General features: G+C 47.3%; 1 protein-coding gene across 3 annotated transcripts in view; it reads right to left on the bottom strand.

The window, feature by feature from the left end:
- The window catches only part of LOC138260668 (uncharacterized), a 69,172-nt gene that overhangs the window by 50,373 nt on the left and 225 nt on the right, over positions 1-18,574 (bottom strand). For 2 of the 3 annotated variants that reach the window (XM_069209181.1, XM_069209188.1), the window contains exon 2: positions 12,493-13,054. In XM_069209181.1, the coding sequence (XP_069065282.1) occupies positions 12,493-12,844 (352 nt within the window). In that variant the 5' untranslated portion in view covers positions 12,845-13,054. Of the gene's footprint in view, positions 1-12,492; positions 13,055-13,592; positions 13,613-18,574 lie in introns of those variants that run through there. The other variant, XM_069209182.1, reaches the window with a different exon arrangement.

Here is an 18,574-nt window from a genome sequence, read left to right as displayed (position 1 = left end):
GAGACAGGCCGGTAGAGCTGGGGCCAAGGCAGTTGGTGTCTCCGTCTTCCCTGCAGGGTTTTTCAGCTCAGCAGTCCTCTTCTTCTTAGGTTGCAGGAATCTGAGTTCCTAGGTTCAGGGGAGCCCTTAAATACTAAATTTAAGGGCGTGTTTAGGTCTGGGGGGTTAGTAGCCAATGGCTACTAGCCCTGAGGGTGGGTACACCCTCTTTGTGCCTCCTCCCAAGGGGAGGGGGTCACATTCCTATCCCTATTGGGGGAATCCTCCATCTGCACGATGGAGGATTTCTAAAAGTTAGAGTCACCTCAGCTCAGGACACCTTAGGGGCTGTCCTGACTGGCCAGTGACTCCTCCTTGTTATTCTCATTATTTCCTCCGGCCTTGCCGCCAAAAGTGGGGCCGTGGCCGGAGGGGGCGGGCAACTCCACTAGCTGGAGTGCCCTGTGGTGCTGGAACAAAGGGGGTGAGCCTTTGAGGCTCACCGCCAGGTGTTACAGCTCCTGCCTGGGGGAGGTGATAGCATCTCCACCCAGTGCAGGCTTTGTTACTAGCCACAGAGTGACAAAGGCACTCTCCCCATGTGGCCAGCAACATGTCTCGAGTGTGGCAGGCTGCTAAAACCAGTCAGCCTACACGGGTAGTTGGTTAAGGTTTCAGGGGGCACCTCTAATGTGCCCTCTGGGGTGTATTTCACAATCAAATGTACACTGGCATCAGTGTGCATTTATTGTGCTGAGAAGTTTGATACCAAACTTCCCAGTTTTCAGTGTAGCCATTATGGTGCTGTGGAGTTCGTGTTTGACAGACTCCCAGACCATATACTCTTATGGCTACCCTGCACTTACAATGTCTAAGGTTTTGCTTAGACACTGTAGGGGCACAGTGCTCATACACTGGTGCCCTCACCTATGGTATAGTGCACCCTGCCTTAGGGCTGTAAGGCCTGCTAGAGGGGTGACTTATCTATACTGCATAGGCAGTGTGAGGTTGGCATGGCACCCTGAGGGGAGTGCCATGTCGACTTACTCGTTTTGTTCTCACCAGCACACACAAGCTGGCAAGCAGGGTGTCTGTGCTGAGTGAGGGGTCTCCAGGGTAGCATAAGACATGCTGCAGCCCTTAGAGACCTTCCTTGGCATCAGGGCCCTTGGTACCAGGGGTACCACTTACAAGGGACTTATCTGGATGCCAGGGTGTGCCAATTGTGGAATCAAAAGTACAGGTTAGGGAAAGAACACTGATGCTGGGGCCTGGTTAGCAGGCCTCGGCACACTTTCAATTCAAAACATAGCATCAGCAAAGGCAAAAAGTCAGGGGGTAACCATGCCAAGGAGGCATTTCCTTACAGTAACATAACATTAAAAGTTGGTTCATGGTCATTACTGACAGGCCAATTTTGAAAGCTGTGTTTCATGTTGTAGTATCCAGAGAGACATTTCTTGTCGCAGGCAGTGGAACACCTGAATAGTCCAACAGGTTTATCACACTGTATGGACACACAGCCTGGGCTTTTCCAAGGCTGAGAATCACAAAAACGTCACCTCATTCTCAGACCTCTATGCTTCTGGAACTAGTTAAAGGAATGAGTACTCATGAATGGAAAAAACAATGTTGTGCACTAACTCAAAAGGACAAAAAATATGACACATATAGTGGAGCTTAAACAAATCTCTTCAATATATGATAGAGGCAGACTCATTATTTTTAGAAAAGTGACACAAACAACAATTAAAGATGGAGAGAGTAAAGTACACAGTCAGCTTCTGTAAGAAATGTTAAAAGCTTTACAGGGCACAGGCGACTGGAAAAAGAGTTCTCTTGACAGTTGTTAAAAATCTGTAAAATGAGTAAAAAAGATTTTTAATGGAGAGGTACCACTCGTTACGGAAAAAATAGTGCATTGGAAATGCTGCGGAAGAGAAGGTGGATGAGACAGGGTCGGTCTTACCAAGTAACTGAGCCTGAAGGCAGCCTGGCTTCAAAATGTAGAAGACGGCCTGCTGTGCATCAGGTCCGCCTGTCAGAGAAGGAATCAAAGACCTGCAGTGGCATCTTCCATAAGTACTTGGGTAGTCTATGGGATAACCTCTTGGTGTCCTGAGGTCGTGGGACCTGGTCGTCACGCGTCAGTAGCATCGTGACATCAAAGTATCTGAGTATTCTGATGTGTAGATCTGTCAAGCTAGTGGTGTTTAAAGAGGGTTCATCATATTGGGTGTGTTGTTAGTGAGCCAGGTGGGTCGATATCCCAATAAAGAATGGTGTAATAATTCTCATTAGATTAAGAGGTGATTATAAATGTGTGACAGGATACATGGTTCATTGCAAAGTTGGGTCGATGTTCCTACAGTCTATCGTTCCTCAGAGGACACAGAATCATTAGCAGCTAGGTACTCTGGACACCACCACTAGGCTTGGGAACTTCTCATCAGCAAAAGTACATTCCATGCTCCAGAGAAAGAACCCAAAAAGTAAACTGCCCAATGGTGGGAAGCTGCTACTCTCAAGAAATACGTAAAAGTTCACAGTAAAGCAGCCGGGCCCGATCCACCAAATATAGTACCATGTCGTAACAGTTAGGGGCTATAGAAAAGTGTGAAAGTATATTGGGTCAATAGTCCAATCTTAGATTGCGCCATAACGGTTGGGACATTAACAAAATATTATAAAAGCGTGTCAGACTACATTGAATCATTTGCAATAATAATGAAAACAAATGTGGAATTTAACAACTTAGAGCCTTGGCACTGTAAGAGTTCAAGAAGTCATTAAAATTATTTAAAGCTAAAAAAGGCACTGAAAGACATTGAAAGTCTAGCAATGCGTATAAACAGTTGCCATATTGGGTATATTGTGTGTTGTCTGTACAAACTCTGCATTGCATGGTAATGGCCCATCATACACCACAAACTTTGTCCTGTTTGGACCAGTAAAATAGGTAAGGGACTCCTGAGAACATACTATTGCGTATGTGGTTTTAAGAGGGATAAAGCACTTTCAACCATTAACAAACAGTGAAAAAAGTTATTAAGAAAAAAATGTGAATTACCAGCACTGTTACATGGCAACCCTGGTCCAATCTGGACCAAATTAACAGTTCTGAAGAAAGGGTGACGGGTCACAATGATATTGTAAGATTATTAGCAGCTGATTGTGTTAGAAGCTAATAAGACTCATGTCTTATGTTCCACATAAGAGACGAGAACACTGGGTAATACGCAGTTATAATATGGAAATGTGGCGGTGCGTGTTAACTTGGTTGAGAACTTGACAAGGGCGTTGGAAGACTCCTTCCATTTCTCTTGAGTACTTCATGGCTTCTTCCTTCTTAGTAAGTACAGCAGTACTTTACGCAGCAATTCCTGGTCAACACCCCTTGAGCATTGCTTGATGTGGTCATCAGCAAAGGACGTGATCCTGCAGGAATGAGTAAAATTCAGACAAACGTGTTCTGAGAGCAGTCGGTAGTAATCAGCTATGAGGATGCCTCTGAAATGTTCCGGTATTCTATTCTTTAAGGGTTGTGCTAAACTTCCAGTGTTCACACTGGAATATCAGAAGAAAAATGTACTTGATTGCAATCGTATTGTGCTATTAGGCGAATGTGATTGTGAATTGCCCAATGCCAAATTGTTTGTGCTAAGAGACATAGTTGTGACAAGTGTGTCCCTCCTTGCTTGTTGAGGTAATACATTGTCGTCATGTTTTCTGTTTTGACAAGAATGTGTTTGTGGGCTATCAGTGGTTGAAATGCTTTCAATGCTAGAAACACTGCCAACAGTTCTAACTGATTTATGTGCAGTTGTTTTTGTTGAATGTCCCATTGTCCCTGTATACTGTGCTGGTTGAGGTGTGCTCCCCACTCTATCATGGAAGCATCTGTTGTGATCATGTATTGAGGCACTGGGTCTTGGAATGGCCACCCTTGGTTTAAATTTATAGGGTTCCACCATTGAAGCGAGAAGTGTGTCTGGCGGTCTAGCAACACTAGATCTTGGAGTTGACCCTGTGCTTGTGTCCATTGTGTTGCTAGGCACTGTTGTAAGGGCCGCATGTGTAGTCTTGAGTTTGGGACAATGGCTATGCATGAAGACATCATGCCTAGAAATTTCATTACAAACTTCACCTGGTAGTGTTGGTTTGGCTGCATGTTTAATATTATATTCTGGAAGGCTTGTACTCTTTGTGGACTTGGAGTGGCAGTCGCCTTTTGTGTGTCGAGTGTTGCTCCCAAGTATTGTTGTATTTGGGATGGTTGTAGATGTGATTTTTGGTAATTTATAGAGAACCCTAGTTTGCGTAGAGTTTCTATAACGTATTGTGTGTGTAGAAGACACTGTTGCTGAGTGCTGGTTTTTATTAACCAATCATCTAAGTATGGGAATACATGCATGTGCTGTCTCCTTATATGAGCGGCTACTACTGCAAGGCATTTTGTGATTACCCTTGGGGCTGTTGTTATCCCGAATGGTAACACCTTGAATTGGTAATGCACGCCCTGTATTACAAACCTTAAGTATTTCCTGTGAGAAGGATGTATGGGTATGTGGAAATATGCATCCTTGAGATCTAACGTTGACATGTAGTCCTGTTTTTTGAGCAAGGGAATCACGTCTTGAAGTGTTACCACATGGAAGTGATCTGATGTGATGTAGAGATTCAGCGTTCTGAGGTCTAATATGGGTCTCAACGTTTTGTCTTTCTTTGGAATTAGGAAATATAGGGAGTAGATCCCTGTTCCTTTTTGATGGTTGGGTACTAGTTCTATTGCTTTTTTTTGTAATAATGGTTGGACTTCTAGCTGCAACAGGTCTAAGTGTTGTTTGGACATATTGTGTGCTCTTGGGGGCACATCTGGTGGGAAATTTATGAATTCTATGCAATAACCATGTTGGATAATGGCTAGGACCCATGCGTCCGTAGTTATGTTTGTCCAGTTTTTGTAGAATGCGGTAAGTCTCCCCCCCACTGGTGTTAAGTGTTGGGGGTTTGTGACATTGAAGTCACTGTTTGGCTTGAGGTGTTTTAGGGCTTTGGAATTTTCCCCTTGCTCTTGGGAATTGACCACCCCTGTATGAGCCTCGAAACCCTCCTCTTTGGTACTGCCCCTGATAGGTGGGTCTGGCTTGTGAGGTGGATGGCTCTGGGGTTTGGGTACGAAGCCCCACTCTAAACTGTGGTCTTCTAGAAGTGCCTCTGCTTTGTGGGGAGTAGAGCGCGCCCATGGCTTTGGCCGTGTCTGTGTCTTTCTTTAGTTTTTCGATTGCCGTGTCCACCTCTGGCCCAAACAACTGTTCTTGGTTAAACAGCATATTTAGGACAGCTTGCTGGATTTCCGGTTTAAATCCTGAGCTCCGTAACCATGCATGCCTGCAAATGGTTACCACAGTGTTCACTGTCCGTGCTGCTGTGTCTGCCGAGTCCAGTGCAGACCTTATCTGGTTGTTGGAAATTGCCTGTCCTTCCTCAACAACCTGTTGGGCACGTTTCTGGTGCTCCTTGGGCAAGTCCTGTATTATATGTTGCATCTCGTCCCAGTGTGCCCTGTCGTAGCGAGCCAGCAGGGCCTGCGAGTTGGCAATTCGCCATTGATTGGCTGCCTGTGCTGCCACCCGTTTGCCCGCAGCATCGAACTTCCGACTTTCCTTGTCAGGCGGCGGTGCGTCTCCTGATGATTGGGAGTTTGCCCTCTTTCTGGACGCTCCCAAGACCACCGAATCTAGTGTTAGCTGCTGTGTTATAAACACAGGGTCCGTTGGGGGAGGTTTATATTTTTTCTCCACCCTAGGCGTGATAGCTCTGCCTTTCACTGGGTCCTGGAACACCTGTTTGGCGTGCTTGAGCATGCCTGGGAGCATTGGCAAGCTTTGATAAGAGCTGTGGGTGGATGCCAAGGTGTTAAATAAGAAGTAATATTCTATTGGCTCTGCATGCATTGCTACAGTGTGGAAAGTAGCTGCCCTTGATAACACCTGCATATATGCAGTGCTGTCCTCTGGAGGTGACTGCCTTGCCGGGTAACAATCGGGACAGTTGTCGGAGACCGGTGCATCATATAAGTCCCATGCATCCGGGTCATCCTGTGTCATCCCCGTGTGAGTTGGTGACTGCATTGGGGGTGTTGTTACCGGGGACAGCTGTGGTGAGTGCAGTGGAGAAGGCTGTGGCGAAAACCTTGGTGGTGGTGTCTTGTCTCTTGCCACCTTTGCCTTTGGCTGCATTTCCGACTCCTGAAATGCTAGCTTTTTTATTTTTATTGGAGGAAGAGTTTGAATTTTACCAGTCTCTTTCTGGATGTGCAGCCTCCTTTGAGTATGGCCTGGCTCTCCCATACCTAATTCCTGCTCAAATCTGTGCTCTTGCTTTTGGCTGGAAAGTCCGTGCTCTTCTGTGTAGGAGCCTATTTTCGGCTCCGAGGCTGCCTTTTTCGACACCGAAGGTTTCGGAACTGTCTTTTTCGGCTCCGAGGAAACCTTTTTTTACTTTGGGTGTGTCGACCTCTCAGTGCCGAGATGGTTCGGAGCCGGTATCTCGACCGGAGTCGGATGTCTTCGGCTGTTGGGAGGCCTTTTTCGGTGCCGATGGTTGGTCACTGTGTTTTCGGGTTAAGCCATGGCCTGTTGGCGGTAGCATCCCCTTGCCCTTTATAATCTTGGAGTGAGTCTTGGCCGGGGCAGGTTTACTCATTTTTTTGCTGTGCCTTCGGTTGCTCACTTTCGGAGTCGTCCGAGTCCGATTCTTGAATGGAGATTCTCTCCTCTTCCTCGACGTCGATCTGTTCAGCCTGTGTCGACGCCATCTGAAGTCTTCTGGCTCTTCGATCGCGTAGGGTCTTCTTCGATCGAAATGCCCGACAGGCCTCGCAAGTATCCTCTCTGTGTTCCGGTGATAGACACAGATTACAGACCAAGTGTTGGTCTGTGTAAGGATACTTGGCGTGGCAATTCGGGCAGAAGCGGAAGGGGGTCCGGTCCATGAGTTTCGACGGTGGACGCGGTCGGGCCGACCAGGCCCCGCTGAAGAGTGGAAGCCCCGAAGGGCCGCCGGAGCGCTTCTACAATCGGTGTCGATGTACTAACAAGTAAACCGGTACAGAGCGCAAACAATACCGTCAAATTTTTCTATATTTAGCTAACTTTCCCGATTCGAAATACGGAGCGAAGAGGAACACGTCCGAACCCGATGGCGGAAAGAAAACAATCTAAGATGGAGTCGACGCCCATGCGCAATGGAGCCGAAAGGGAGGAGTCCCACGGTCTCGTGATTTAAAAAGACTTCTTCGAAGAAAAACAACTTGTAAAACTCCGAGCCCAACACTAGATGGCAGGATAATGCACAGCATGTGTATCTGCAGCTACTCATGCCATCGAACATATATATATATATGTTTTTTTTTTAAACCAGAAATAAATTAATTTATTTTAACATTTCCTATGGGGTTCTATTTTAAGTCGCTACCTTCATTATTTCTACGGAAGGGTGTTGCAGTATCAGTGGTTGGCAATGAGTGGTGCTGGATTTACTCCAGTCTGATCTGAAGTACCTTTGTGGCCACTTTAGGTGCTCTTTGACATCTTCACAGCAATCCAGGGAATAAGTGATGTCCCGCTTACCTTTCTCTTCTTGTTTGCGTGACAAATTACAGAACATGAGGTCATGCTGGAACTTTACTTAAATTGTGTTACCCTAACGCGACATGCGTTGCACTTGGCAGGACTGCATTAGTTGGAGTAGTTACTGTGTGGGCACCCGCCTAGTTCATGGAAGTCAATATTATATCTCTAAGTTTGGTAGTGGTGCTTTTTTCATAGCTTTGTCTTTAAAGGAAAATATTAACTTTAATTATACAAAGCTTATTACTTTTCTAATAAATTTATAAAAACGTCTCTACCAAGTTCCGGGACGCCCTGGGGCAGGACAGTCCCTTGTTTGATATTTCATTTCAGTGGTGTCGCAGTCAGTATTTTCAAGGTTTACAGTTAGGGTTGTTTTTTTTCCAAAGGGCCGTTCCTGTTCCCCTTTGTGTGTCCTGGTCTGGATCTGAAGGCTGGTTCCTAAGACCTTTCAGTTCATTCCTGGTCTGTTTTCTATTGTTGTACCTGGTCTATTGCTATCTTCATTTAACGTCTGAGAGGTACACGGGTGCTGCTGTGTGCTTCTTAAGAATATACTTGTATTTTCGAGGTTCATGCTTCCTTCGTTGCACTACCTGGTGGCTCGGTGTCCGGCGAGGGAGAAGTGGTGGTTGGCTGAAGCTAATGTCTAGATTTGGGAACGTTGTGGTATCTCTCAGCGGAGATTTACTACACACACGCGACCTAGCTCTCGGCCTACGCGGGCTCTGCGGTGTTTCATATCCTTTCTTGTGATTGTCTTCACATTCCTGAAAGACTCCATACATGATTATGGATTGTTTGCTCAGAATATCCCCACCAGTTGCTTTCATAAATTGTTTTGCTTATTTTGCCTGCTTTCTGTTTGTAGTTTTCAGATTCACTTTCTTCTACCTCAATAAGATGGGGGATCATATTGTGGGAGGCTAGTCTCAGGCTTTCCTCCCCTTTCTTTCAAACTCTGTGGTGTTAACTGGTACAAACATACAAGTCCTCAATCCCTGTGGCATTTTGTCACCTTCTGGGTATTTCTTCAGGGTAGCAGCTTCCAATCACTTGACAGTTTATTTTCTGACTACCTTCTCTAGAGCCTGGAATGTACATTCTGCTGACAAGAAGTTTGCAAGCCTATATTTCATTGCATATTTTTAATAAATTGACTGTTGTGGCACAACGTAATGTTGGGATATTGACCTGCTATTGCAAACGGCCCAATATCGTCTGTCACACTTTTATGATAACACTCCTCAGTGCGCTAACCATGGTCCAAAACTGTATTGGGATATCGACCCATCTGCTTCACTAAAAAAAGAAAAAACACCAAATATGGGTACCACATTTTACCTAGCCAGACAAACGTACAACTTACTCTACTGAAGCGAGACTACCAGACTTTGCAGTCTTCGAGAGTACTGATGCAAGAAGACATGCGGACCCGATGCACATCTGACTCTGAAGCCTCTAGAAGACATATGGACCCGATGCACATCTGACTCAGAAGCCTCTAGAAGACATGTGGACCCAATGCACATCTGACCCAGCAGCCTCTAGAAGACATGCGGACACGATGCACATCTGACCCAGAAGCCTCTAGAAGACATGTGGACCAGATGCACATCTGACCCAGAAGCCTCTAGAAGCCATATGGACCAGATGCACATCTGACCCAGCAGCCCCCAGAAGACATGTGGACCCGATGCACATCTGAGCCAGAAGCCTCTAGAAGACATGTGGACCCGATGCACATCTGACTCTGAAGCCTCTAGATGACATGCGGACCCGATGCACATCTGACCCAGCAGCCCCCAGAAGACATGTGGACCCGATGCACATCTGAGCCAGAAGCCTCTAGAAGACATGTGGACCAGATGCACATCTGACCCTGAAGCCTCTAGAAGACATGTGGACCCGATGCACATCTGACCCAGCAGCCTCTAGAAGATATGCGGACCTGATGCACATCTGACCCAGCAGCCTCTAGAAGACATGCGGACCCGATGCACATCTGACCCAGCAGCCTGCACATCTGACCCAGCAGCCTCTAGAAGACATGCGGACCCGATGCACATCTGACCCAGCAGCCTCTAGAAGATATGTGGACCCGATGCACATCTGACCCAGCAGCCTCTAGAAGACATGCGGACCCGATGCACATCTGACCCAGCAGCCTCTAGATGACATGTGGACCCAATGCACATCTGACCCAGCAGCCTCTAGAAGATATGTGGACCCGATGCACATCTGACCCAGCAGCCTCTAGAAGACATGCGGACCCGATGCACATCTGACCCAGCAGCCTCTAGAAGATATGTGGACCCGATGCACATCTGACCCAGCAGCCTCTAGAAGACATGCGGACCCGATGCACATCTGACCCAGCAGCCTCTAGAAGACATGCGGACCCGATGCACATCTGACCCAGCAGCCTCTAGAAGACATGCGGACCCGATGCACATCTGACTCTGAAGCCTCTAGAAGACATGTGGACCCGATGCACATCTGACCCAGCAGCCTCTAGATGACATGTGGACCAGATGCACATCTGACCCAGAAGCCTCTAGAAGCCATATGGACCAGATGCACATCTGACCCAGCAGCCCCCAGAAGACATGTGGACCCGATGCACATCTGAGCCAGAAGCCTCTAGAAGACATGTGGACCAGATGCACATCTGACTCTGAAGCCTCTAGAAGACATGTGGACCCGATGCACATCTGACCCAGCAGCCTCTAGAAGATATGCGGACCTGATGCACATCTGACCCAGCAGCCTCTAGAAGACATGCGGACCCGATGCACATCTGACCCAGCAGCCTCTAGAAGACATGCGGACCCGATGCACATCTGACCCAGCAGCCTCTAGAAGATATGTGGACCCGATGCACATCTGACCCAGCAGCCTCTAGAAGACATGCGGACCCGATGCACATCTGACCCAGCAGCCTCTAGATGACATGTGGACCCGATGCACATCTGACCCAGCAGCCTCTAGAAGATATGTGGACCCGATGCACATCTGACCCAGCAGCCTCTAGAAGACATGCGGACCCGATGCACATCTGACCCAGCAGCCTCTAGAAGATATGTGGACCCGATGCACATCTGACCCAGCAGCCTCTAGAAGACATGCGGACCCGATGCACATCTGACCCAGCAGCCTCTAGAAGACATGCGGACCCGATGCACATCTGACCCAGCAGCCTCTAGATGACATGTGGACCCGATGCACATCTGACCCAGCAGCCTCTATCTATGTTTTGAGGCCAGACCATTTGGACTTCCAAATATACAGGTAACACAAACCGGCCCCAACTCCTACTTTCCACTGCATTTCCTTGTATTTGCTGTGCACTCGTTTTCTCAGCAAGGAGTAGTACTGCTCCAACGGCAACAATTCAGTTCACTCGTTTTATCATTCATTTCAAATCACCTCTTCCCGGTACACCCGCCACACTATCTTACCACAAAGGACTATGGACTTGACTCTTCCCCATCTTTAATTACAGCTATAGCCACTATTCTAAAAATAATTTCAATTGAACTAAATGGCTCGACCGGTGTTAAATATACTACAGAGTGTTAAATACCAGACTGAAATGTCAAGAAAAATGGCTGTCAAAACAAAATGAAAAAAAGCATTCACCCGACTTCGATGAGAACTGTTGTTAAAAAGCCTCATGGACCAATACATCTGAGCCACACATTTCAACATTTGTCTGTAAATAATTGTCAGAAACTGCTGAAAGTTGTCATTGTTTTGTGTTTCAATTTACAAGAAAAGGCAACAACTGGCTCACTGCACTTAGCCCCACCAAGCTCTTACGAAGCTGCTGACGGTGGCTCAGATGCAAAAAGAACAGATGGATTAAACCCAGATCTGTGACTGGGGGTGAATGTTTGATTTGTTCTACATTCCGTCCATCAACTGTTCCGTTTGACAGTGGCTCAGAGACGCGCCTCTGTGTCCTACCATCGCCCACCAGCAATGGGTCTCTGCAGAAGCCGCGACTGACAGGGAAGATGGTGGATGGAGGCTGCAGACCACCACACGTGCTCCCACCACCTCCCACCTATCGTGGATACCGTGGAGAAGCAGGAGAAGGCGGTGAGATGGAAGGCCATCACCGGCCACTCCGGCGCTTTCAACAGTCTACGGATACCTGGGCTGAGGAGGGGAGCAAAGGAGAAGCCAAGGTTTCCTTTGGAGACAACTATTGTATTTCCAGTGTTGTTATGTCATTGCAGTATCAAACTGGATTCAGACTCTAATAGTCAAGGTAAAAGCTCTAGAAAGATACACATAGGGGGTTATTCTAACTTTGGAGGAGGTGTTAATCCGTCCCAAAAGTGACGGAAAAGTGACGGATTTACCACCAGCCGTATTACGAGTCCATTATATCCTATGGAACTCGTAATACGGCTGGTGGTATATCCGTCACTTTACCGTCACTTTTGGGACGGATTAACACTCCTCCAAAGTTAGAATAACCCCCATAGTAATTTCACTGCAAGCACCAGAATACTCTGGGATTCCAGTTGAGGACAACACCTGAATATTGCAAATACTAATGGTCTTTCTCTACATTTTTTGGTCAAGTGCTGAAGCTGGAATTCCAACCTCAGACACTGACTTTCATGCAATGATGCCTGGGCTAGATATTTGATGAGGATTGTCTGAGTCCTCGTGGCTCGGGCGTTATCCAGTCGATGTGGATTTAGGTGTCGTCTGCTACTACCTGGAGAAGCATGGCTTGTAAGATGCATATGTGCTTGAGTGAGAACATACAAATATTGTAAAAACATAAATAAGATGAATGCCCCCCAAGGGATTCAGTATGGCACACACAGACACACACCATGGCAGGATGGGATCTCATTACCTTCAAACACCAGTTCTCCCTTCTTATTGCGTGATGGAAGAGAAGCCTGGAATGTCATTGGGTTCCCTTCGTTAGCTCTAATCTTCTTTCCAGAGCCCGCCTCCTCCGGCATCCCTTCTGCTTTCCGTTTCGCAGCACTCTTCACCTTCACTGCCTTTTCCGTACTCATACCTGCCGCCATCTTCCTGGCCTTGGCTGTCATGCTGCCGCCTTTCCCGACTTGCACCAAAGCAGATGGGATCTTTTTTGGGGTCCCCTTCCCGTTGCGTTTCTTTGCTGGGGTTCCCTTTTGCCCGACCACTGGTGCCGGGGTCACTTTGCCACTTATTGGCTTGGATGTTCTTGGTGCCATATCTGTTTTTCACCTTTGAGTTATTTCCAAATGATCCCTCTGCCTCAGCAGGAGGAATCTGTGATGGAGGCCTCCTGTGTGAAGGGTCTTGGTCACCGCAGGTGTGGTGTCACAGTGCTCGGGAATGTGCTGGAGACCGTCACAATGTGATGGATCCAATCATCTCGTCCTGCATTGAAGACTGGACACTGGGACCTGCAGGCGCCCGGCCTAGAATCACAAAGAGTCACATATTACACCGGGGACTATTTTAAACATCACCTTTTCATAAGCACCTTCCACAAAGAGCCACTGGATGAGAAGCCTCTAATGCGCTTCACTACCAGACAAATAAAGCAAACACATTATGTGGACAGAAAACAATAGACAGAACTCTACCCAAGTTCCACCGCGCGCCCTAGTGACATGTTCAGATGGGGACATCCCCTACCAAGCTGAAAGAAGTGCTGCATGGTCGAGGGGGGGCTTCAGGTGACAAGCACATCCCTTCCTAGCGGGAATGTCTAGCACTACCTGACATTTTACAATAATTATGTAAAATAAAAGTGGTTTCTAAAGTCTTAAGAAATAATTCTCCGGTACTGTGTAAAATAATCCCACTTCAAACCTTTGCCTGGAGTCCTGGGAGCCCGAATCCAGCACTAACATGACACACGACCCCCAGCCCCACACCTGGGGGTCGAGGAAAGGGACCGTAGCCTATGGGGGGTGGGGGGGTATGATTAGCAGCTGCAAAGTAATCGCTGACCTACGCTGGGGTTGAAGAGATGCTCTGTTCTGTAGCTGAACGCGCAGCTCCTAAGAATCAGGTTAGAATAAGACAGAAATAAACACATATGAAATCAATGCAAGCATTTACCAACAACACATTTAAATACATTAAGTCCTCGATCTTTATCCACGTCGCCAGAGTAAACGTCTCAGAAGGTTAAAAAAATAAATGTATTTCACTCCCTTTACCTGTTGTTGCTGGCACGCCTCCATCTATTTTAAAATGACCCGATTGTGTTGTTTCTGTGGCAGCTGGCGTCTAAGGGTGTTGGTTTTTCTTGCTAAACTTAGCACTGCGCCCCAATCATTAATTATCAATTATTCCGATATAATTCTGTTGTTATTCTTTGATGTGTGCCGTTATCGCACTTTGTCATTAAAAAGGGAGGGGTCGGGGTTCCCCTTCACCTACAGAATGGCACTTACCTCATTGTACTACTATGATCTCCCAAGTAACACTTTCTAGACTCTTCCCTCCCCATCCCTCCATTATTCTATTCAATCCAACTAACAGACTCAAATGTCCTCCGCTCAAATTACCTCATATTTCCCTGTACTAATCCACCACTAATCCTTTTTGGGTTCCAAAGTAGCATGCTACTTGCTGAAAAGTGCTTCGACGCTACATCAGGAGTACTTAGCGCTATAGAAATACAATTACAATCATCAGGGTTTACTCACTCAGACAACTGCAAATCACACAAGTCTTCCAAAGAGCAGCAGGTGAGAGTTTAGTGAAGAGTACATCACAACTAGTGAAAGAAGGTGCACTCCTTTTTGGGGGCAGTCGTTACTTGGTCAGCGTGCCGAGTGTCGACTCTTGTGAGAGCTGGTTGTGCAGTGTGTGTTCCTATGGCTCGCTTCTCTGCTGCTCCTGGGTGGACCCCTCAGGCACACACTTTGAATTGTTGTGTCCGCTTCTATGGGCTCATTATGTAAAGCCCACACACACCTATGGGTTGCTCCCTCTTGCTCCTGTGTGTACCCCCAGATCACACCCTGTAGAGGGCTCAGAGTGCAGTCCTGCATCCTCTACGTGAACCCCTCAGGTGTACTGAACAATCTTACTTGTAAGAGCCGGTTTGCAGAGGTCGAATCATTTCTAACCAATCCAACAGCCAGGGTGGCTCATTAGAACTGTCCAGAGTGCCACGTGGAACCCCTCAGGGAACACCGCTCTTGTGCCTTCATTTAACATGTCCCTCTTGCTCAGCGCCTCCCCACGTCCCAGCTAAAGCTCCCAATGTATGCTGACAACCAGAAACCTACTTCTGCTAGGAAAGTGGGTCACAGACCTCACCCAGTAGCACTTCCTCTCCAAAACTAAGGACCCAGGGGATTCTGTTTGGTGCTGGCCGCTCTTTCGCTCACCTCATTGCCGATGTGGCAAAAGGAGTCTTTCAAGGGTCTGCCAAGGTCTAGTGGCAGGGTGGGTAAGTGAAGAGAGTATAGGTAATAGAACTGCCAAAGATCACACAAGAAGTCACAGAAGAAAATGAACCTGATGGAGAAGCTCTGCGCAAGGTAATGAGATAGTCAATGCACAGCTGGAACAAGTAAGCAAAAGGTAATTCAGCAATCCTAATCATTAAAATCCAGTATGTGCACGATATGCACAGAACAGCATAAATATTGAAGGGAAGGTGAGGTGGAGCACCCAGAAGCTGTGAGAGATACTGATCGGAAATATCCACACGAGGGATATACGTGCAACGGCAGGGCCTGTGTAGCCGATGCCTTTAGTGGTGGTGTGAGAGTAATCTAAAGACAATACTCACAGTGGACGAGGAACCCCACCTAGGTGGTCACCTGAACCCATGAATCCTGGTGATCACACAGGAACATTCAAGTTCATGCAATATTATTGTGTGAGACTGAATCACGCGTTGAGCGATACTGTGGGAGGGTGTCTACTATCCTGGTCCGGTCGGGGTCACAAGCCCACTTCTCCTGAAGTTCCTCCAGGCTACTCTTTGACTGGTCCAAGAGCGCTCAGTAAAGGAATGATATTGCATTCAGTCACCCAGTAACCTCACAGATTCTTTGCATGCACATGGGCGCCCCACCATACCACCACAGGCACTTCGCTGCGGTGAGGGCACCATATAAGAGAGAATGAGTCAACAGCACTCCACACTGTTCTGTGAGGGCTGCAAAATACACCATCTGGATACAGATCTCCCAGCATACGCAGACCTAGAGTTACCCAGTCGTGCAATATGTTCCAAGGGCTCTGATACGGCAGAGCCATCAGAAATAGAGCTCAAGGGCTGAGACCCCCCACCCGGGGCGAGTAATCTCAATGTCGCAAGAGCAATTCTCTTCCTGCAAGGTACCCAAATGAGCTGCAGAAGTTGGGTATCTATATCCCTGAAAATGCTCCTGCGGTTCGGTATCAGGAGCTCCATCACCAAATATAACAGCCGGGGGAGAATGATCATCTTTATCAAGGCCATCTTGCCTAGCACTGACAGTGGGAGTGTTTGCCAAAATATAGCGGTTTGTGGCAGAGGCGCGACTGCTGCAACAACAGGGCCATCTAGTAGAGGTTCCTCTGTCAGATAAATACGGACGCCCAGGTACTTGAGCATGACCAGTTCCCCTTCACAGGGAGCTCCCTATTGCTGAAGGCTTATCTCTCCACTCAAGTCTAAGACAGGATTCGCATATGACTTTTTCCAATTAACAGAGAATCCCAACTTAAGTATAATAGATAATAATGACAAGAGCGATGTTGATGCTGAAATGTATAGGAGTATATGTTCTCCACATTAATAAAGAGATAAAAATAAAAAAAACACTCACAATCCCAACAACGCTCCAAACTGTTCCAGGGCTACAAAAGCCCCCCACGTGTCACTGCCTCACCTCTCAGGTATGGTAACGTGTCATCAACGCACAGGGACAGGTAAAGTGGGGCGACATTAACTTTAAGATAATGTATGCCCTGCCAGAGGACGTTGGTTAGTGCTTCCAGTTCAATTGCAAACAAGGCTGGGATTCAGTATATGGATAAATAACGTCAGAAACCTTACCTGAACACTGGAAAATCCCACACATAGGCCACCCAGTGATGGGCACAAGAGTGAATGATAACTGTGTGCACGTGCAGCTATCTCTTCTTCAAAAAAGAATCCTATTCCTCCAAAGATGTACGGTAATAAGAGCCCTCAACCGTGCATGCCCCAAGCCCTGCAAAATCATAACCTTCCTCGCAGGAGGCCATTGATCTACACAACTTTCAGTGCTCTAGAACCTGTAGCACTTGGTGCCTTCTACTACAAAAGAGTGCCAAGGCACCTACACCCTGGCCTCAATCAGGTCCTACTCCAGTACTGATGCTCTTACATCATCAGTGCACTTTTTGAATCACAGCACTCAGTACCAAAGCTGCATTATGCGCCGTAGTCACAGGTACGGTTTAGGAAAAAGGCTAGGACTTCTCACCTCCTTGAACTCTGAGCCTATGTCCCATCAGAAGGTGAAATGACGGGCTAGAACGGGTGACTTGACGCCACATAGAACTACGAGACACGGTTAATACTAGAGACTTATGGCGTGACCGCAAAACACATTCATTCTGCCGACCATGGTGTATGGTCTGTGTGAGCCAGTGCTCCTCAGGGTGTTGGGCAGCAATTACCCCCACCCTTCTGAACCAGGTAATGAATACGTCATACAAACTATGCACTGCATTTACTAATGATGATCGCTGCGACGTGTTTATCAAGTGCCTCGTTAAATATTGTTAGTGAGTGTTTACATGACATGTTTATATGCGTAGCTCGTATGGTGTACCATGCACTGTGTGCATAATGCTGCAATAATACTTCCTAGTATTTAATGTCCTGCTGAAGTAGGTACACACAGGTCCCCTTTCCGAGACTGCAAGTTTTCATAACTCATCTACAGAGGGGTGATGTGCACAAGTGCTTTCTAAGTGCTGTTGTCAAAGTCAACTGGTAATGACAAGTACGGGGATATCCTTTACGGTCACTCATAAAGGGGCGTCAACAAGCAGTGGGGTTGTCTTTTTGCGGCAAGGAGAGTATGTCACCTCTTGGGAGTTAAAGTGCCTAGAAAGATTTAAAAGCCTCGATCCTTTACAGTATAATTTAAAATGTGTTTTTTCTATAGGTTTGGATCCACATACTTACATGTTATGCTACAACCCCCTGGTATGTTTGTAAAACCTTGCACGGAGAGTGACCAGCTCCTTGAGACCCTCGCTGATGTGCTGCACTTTAGAAATCCCGACTGACCGATGGAGCTTGAATTTTAATTTCAATGTTTACCTCCCATATTTATTATGAATGCCGCTGCATCGCGGATACCCTTTGCTTGCCTCGTTTGTGTGTGTGTGTGTATATATAAATCACATATCTGAATATCTTTCGTTTAAACCATATTCCTGCAACTTAACAGTATCTGTTCATTGCATCAACCGTGTGCTTCTCGCACCACCCCCTCGAATGATCACATCGAACTCATTAATGAACGACACAGCGCTGGGGCACATGCGCGGAAGGGGTTGGAGAAGAGCAGCCGCTCACTCTGTGATCATGCGTGCTACTCGCTGCAAAGCCCTTCAACGTCTTGTCCGGGCTAGTAAGAGACATATAAATGTAGTCTCGATTCGGTGCCCTCCCGGGGTCTGCGCCAAGTCTCCTAGGTGCACGCCCGAGGCGCTGCTGCAGGCCACACCCCCCTTCTGCATTCTGGGACTTGTAGTCTTGTTGTTACTTCCATTGTACCAGACGACTACAAGTCCCAGAATTCACGGAAACTATTAGGAGCAGCCCACCGGCCAGGGACCCCTAGTGCTTGTCTCACGCTCCGCCCTCCTCGCCCAGGCACCAGCTCAAGGCTCTGTCCCGAGCCCCCCCTTCGCTCTAGCCGCTCTCTATACTCCGACCCGTGTGCTCGATAACCCAACCCGTGCGCCCCCGTTTCTCTCGT

This window comes from Pleurodeles waltl, chromosome 2_1 (genome assembly GCF_031143425.1).
Source record: "Pleurodeles waltl isolate 20211129_DDA chromosome 2_1, aPleWal1.hap1.20221129, whole genome shotgun sequence".
NCBI classification, from domain to species: domain Eukaryota; kingdom Metazoa; phylum Chordata; class Amphibia; order Caudata; family Salamandridae; genus Pleurodeles; species Pleurodeles waltl.
The sequence above is the reverse complement of the archived record's forward strand: the minus strand, read 5'-3'. Positions and strand labels throughout refer to the sequence as shown.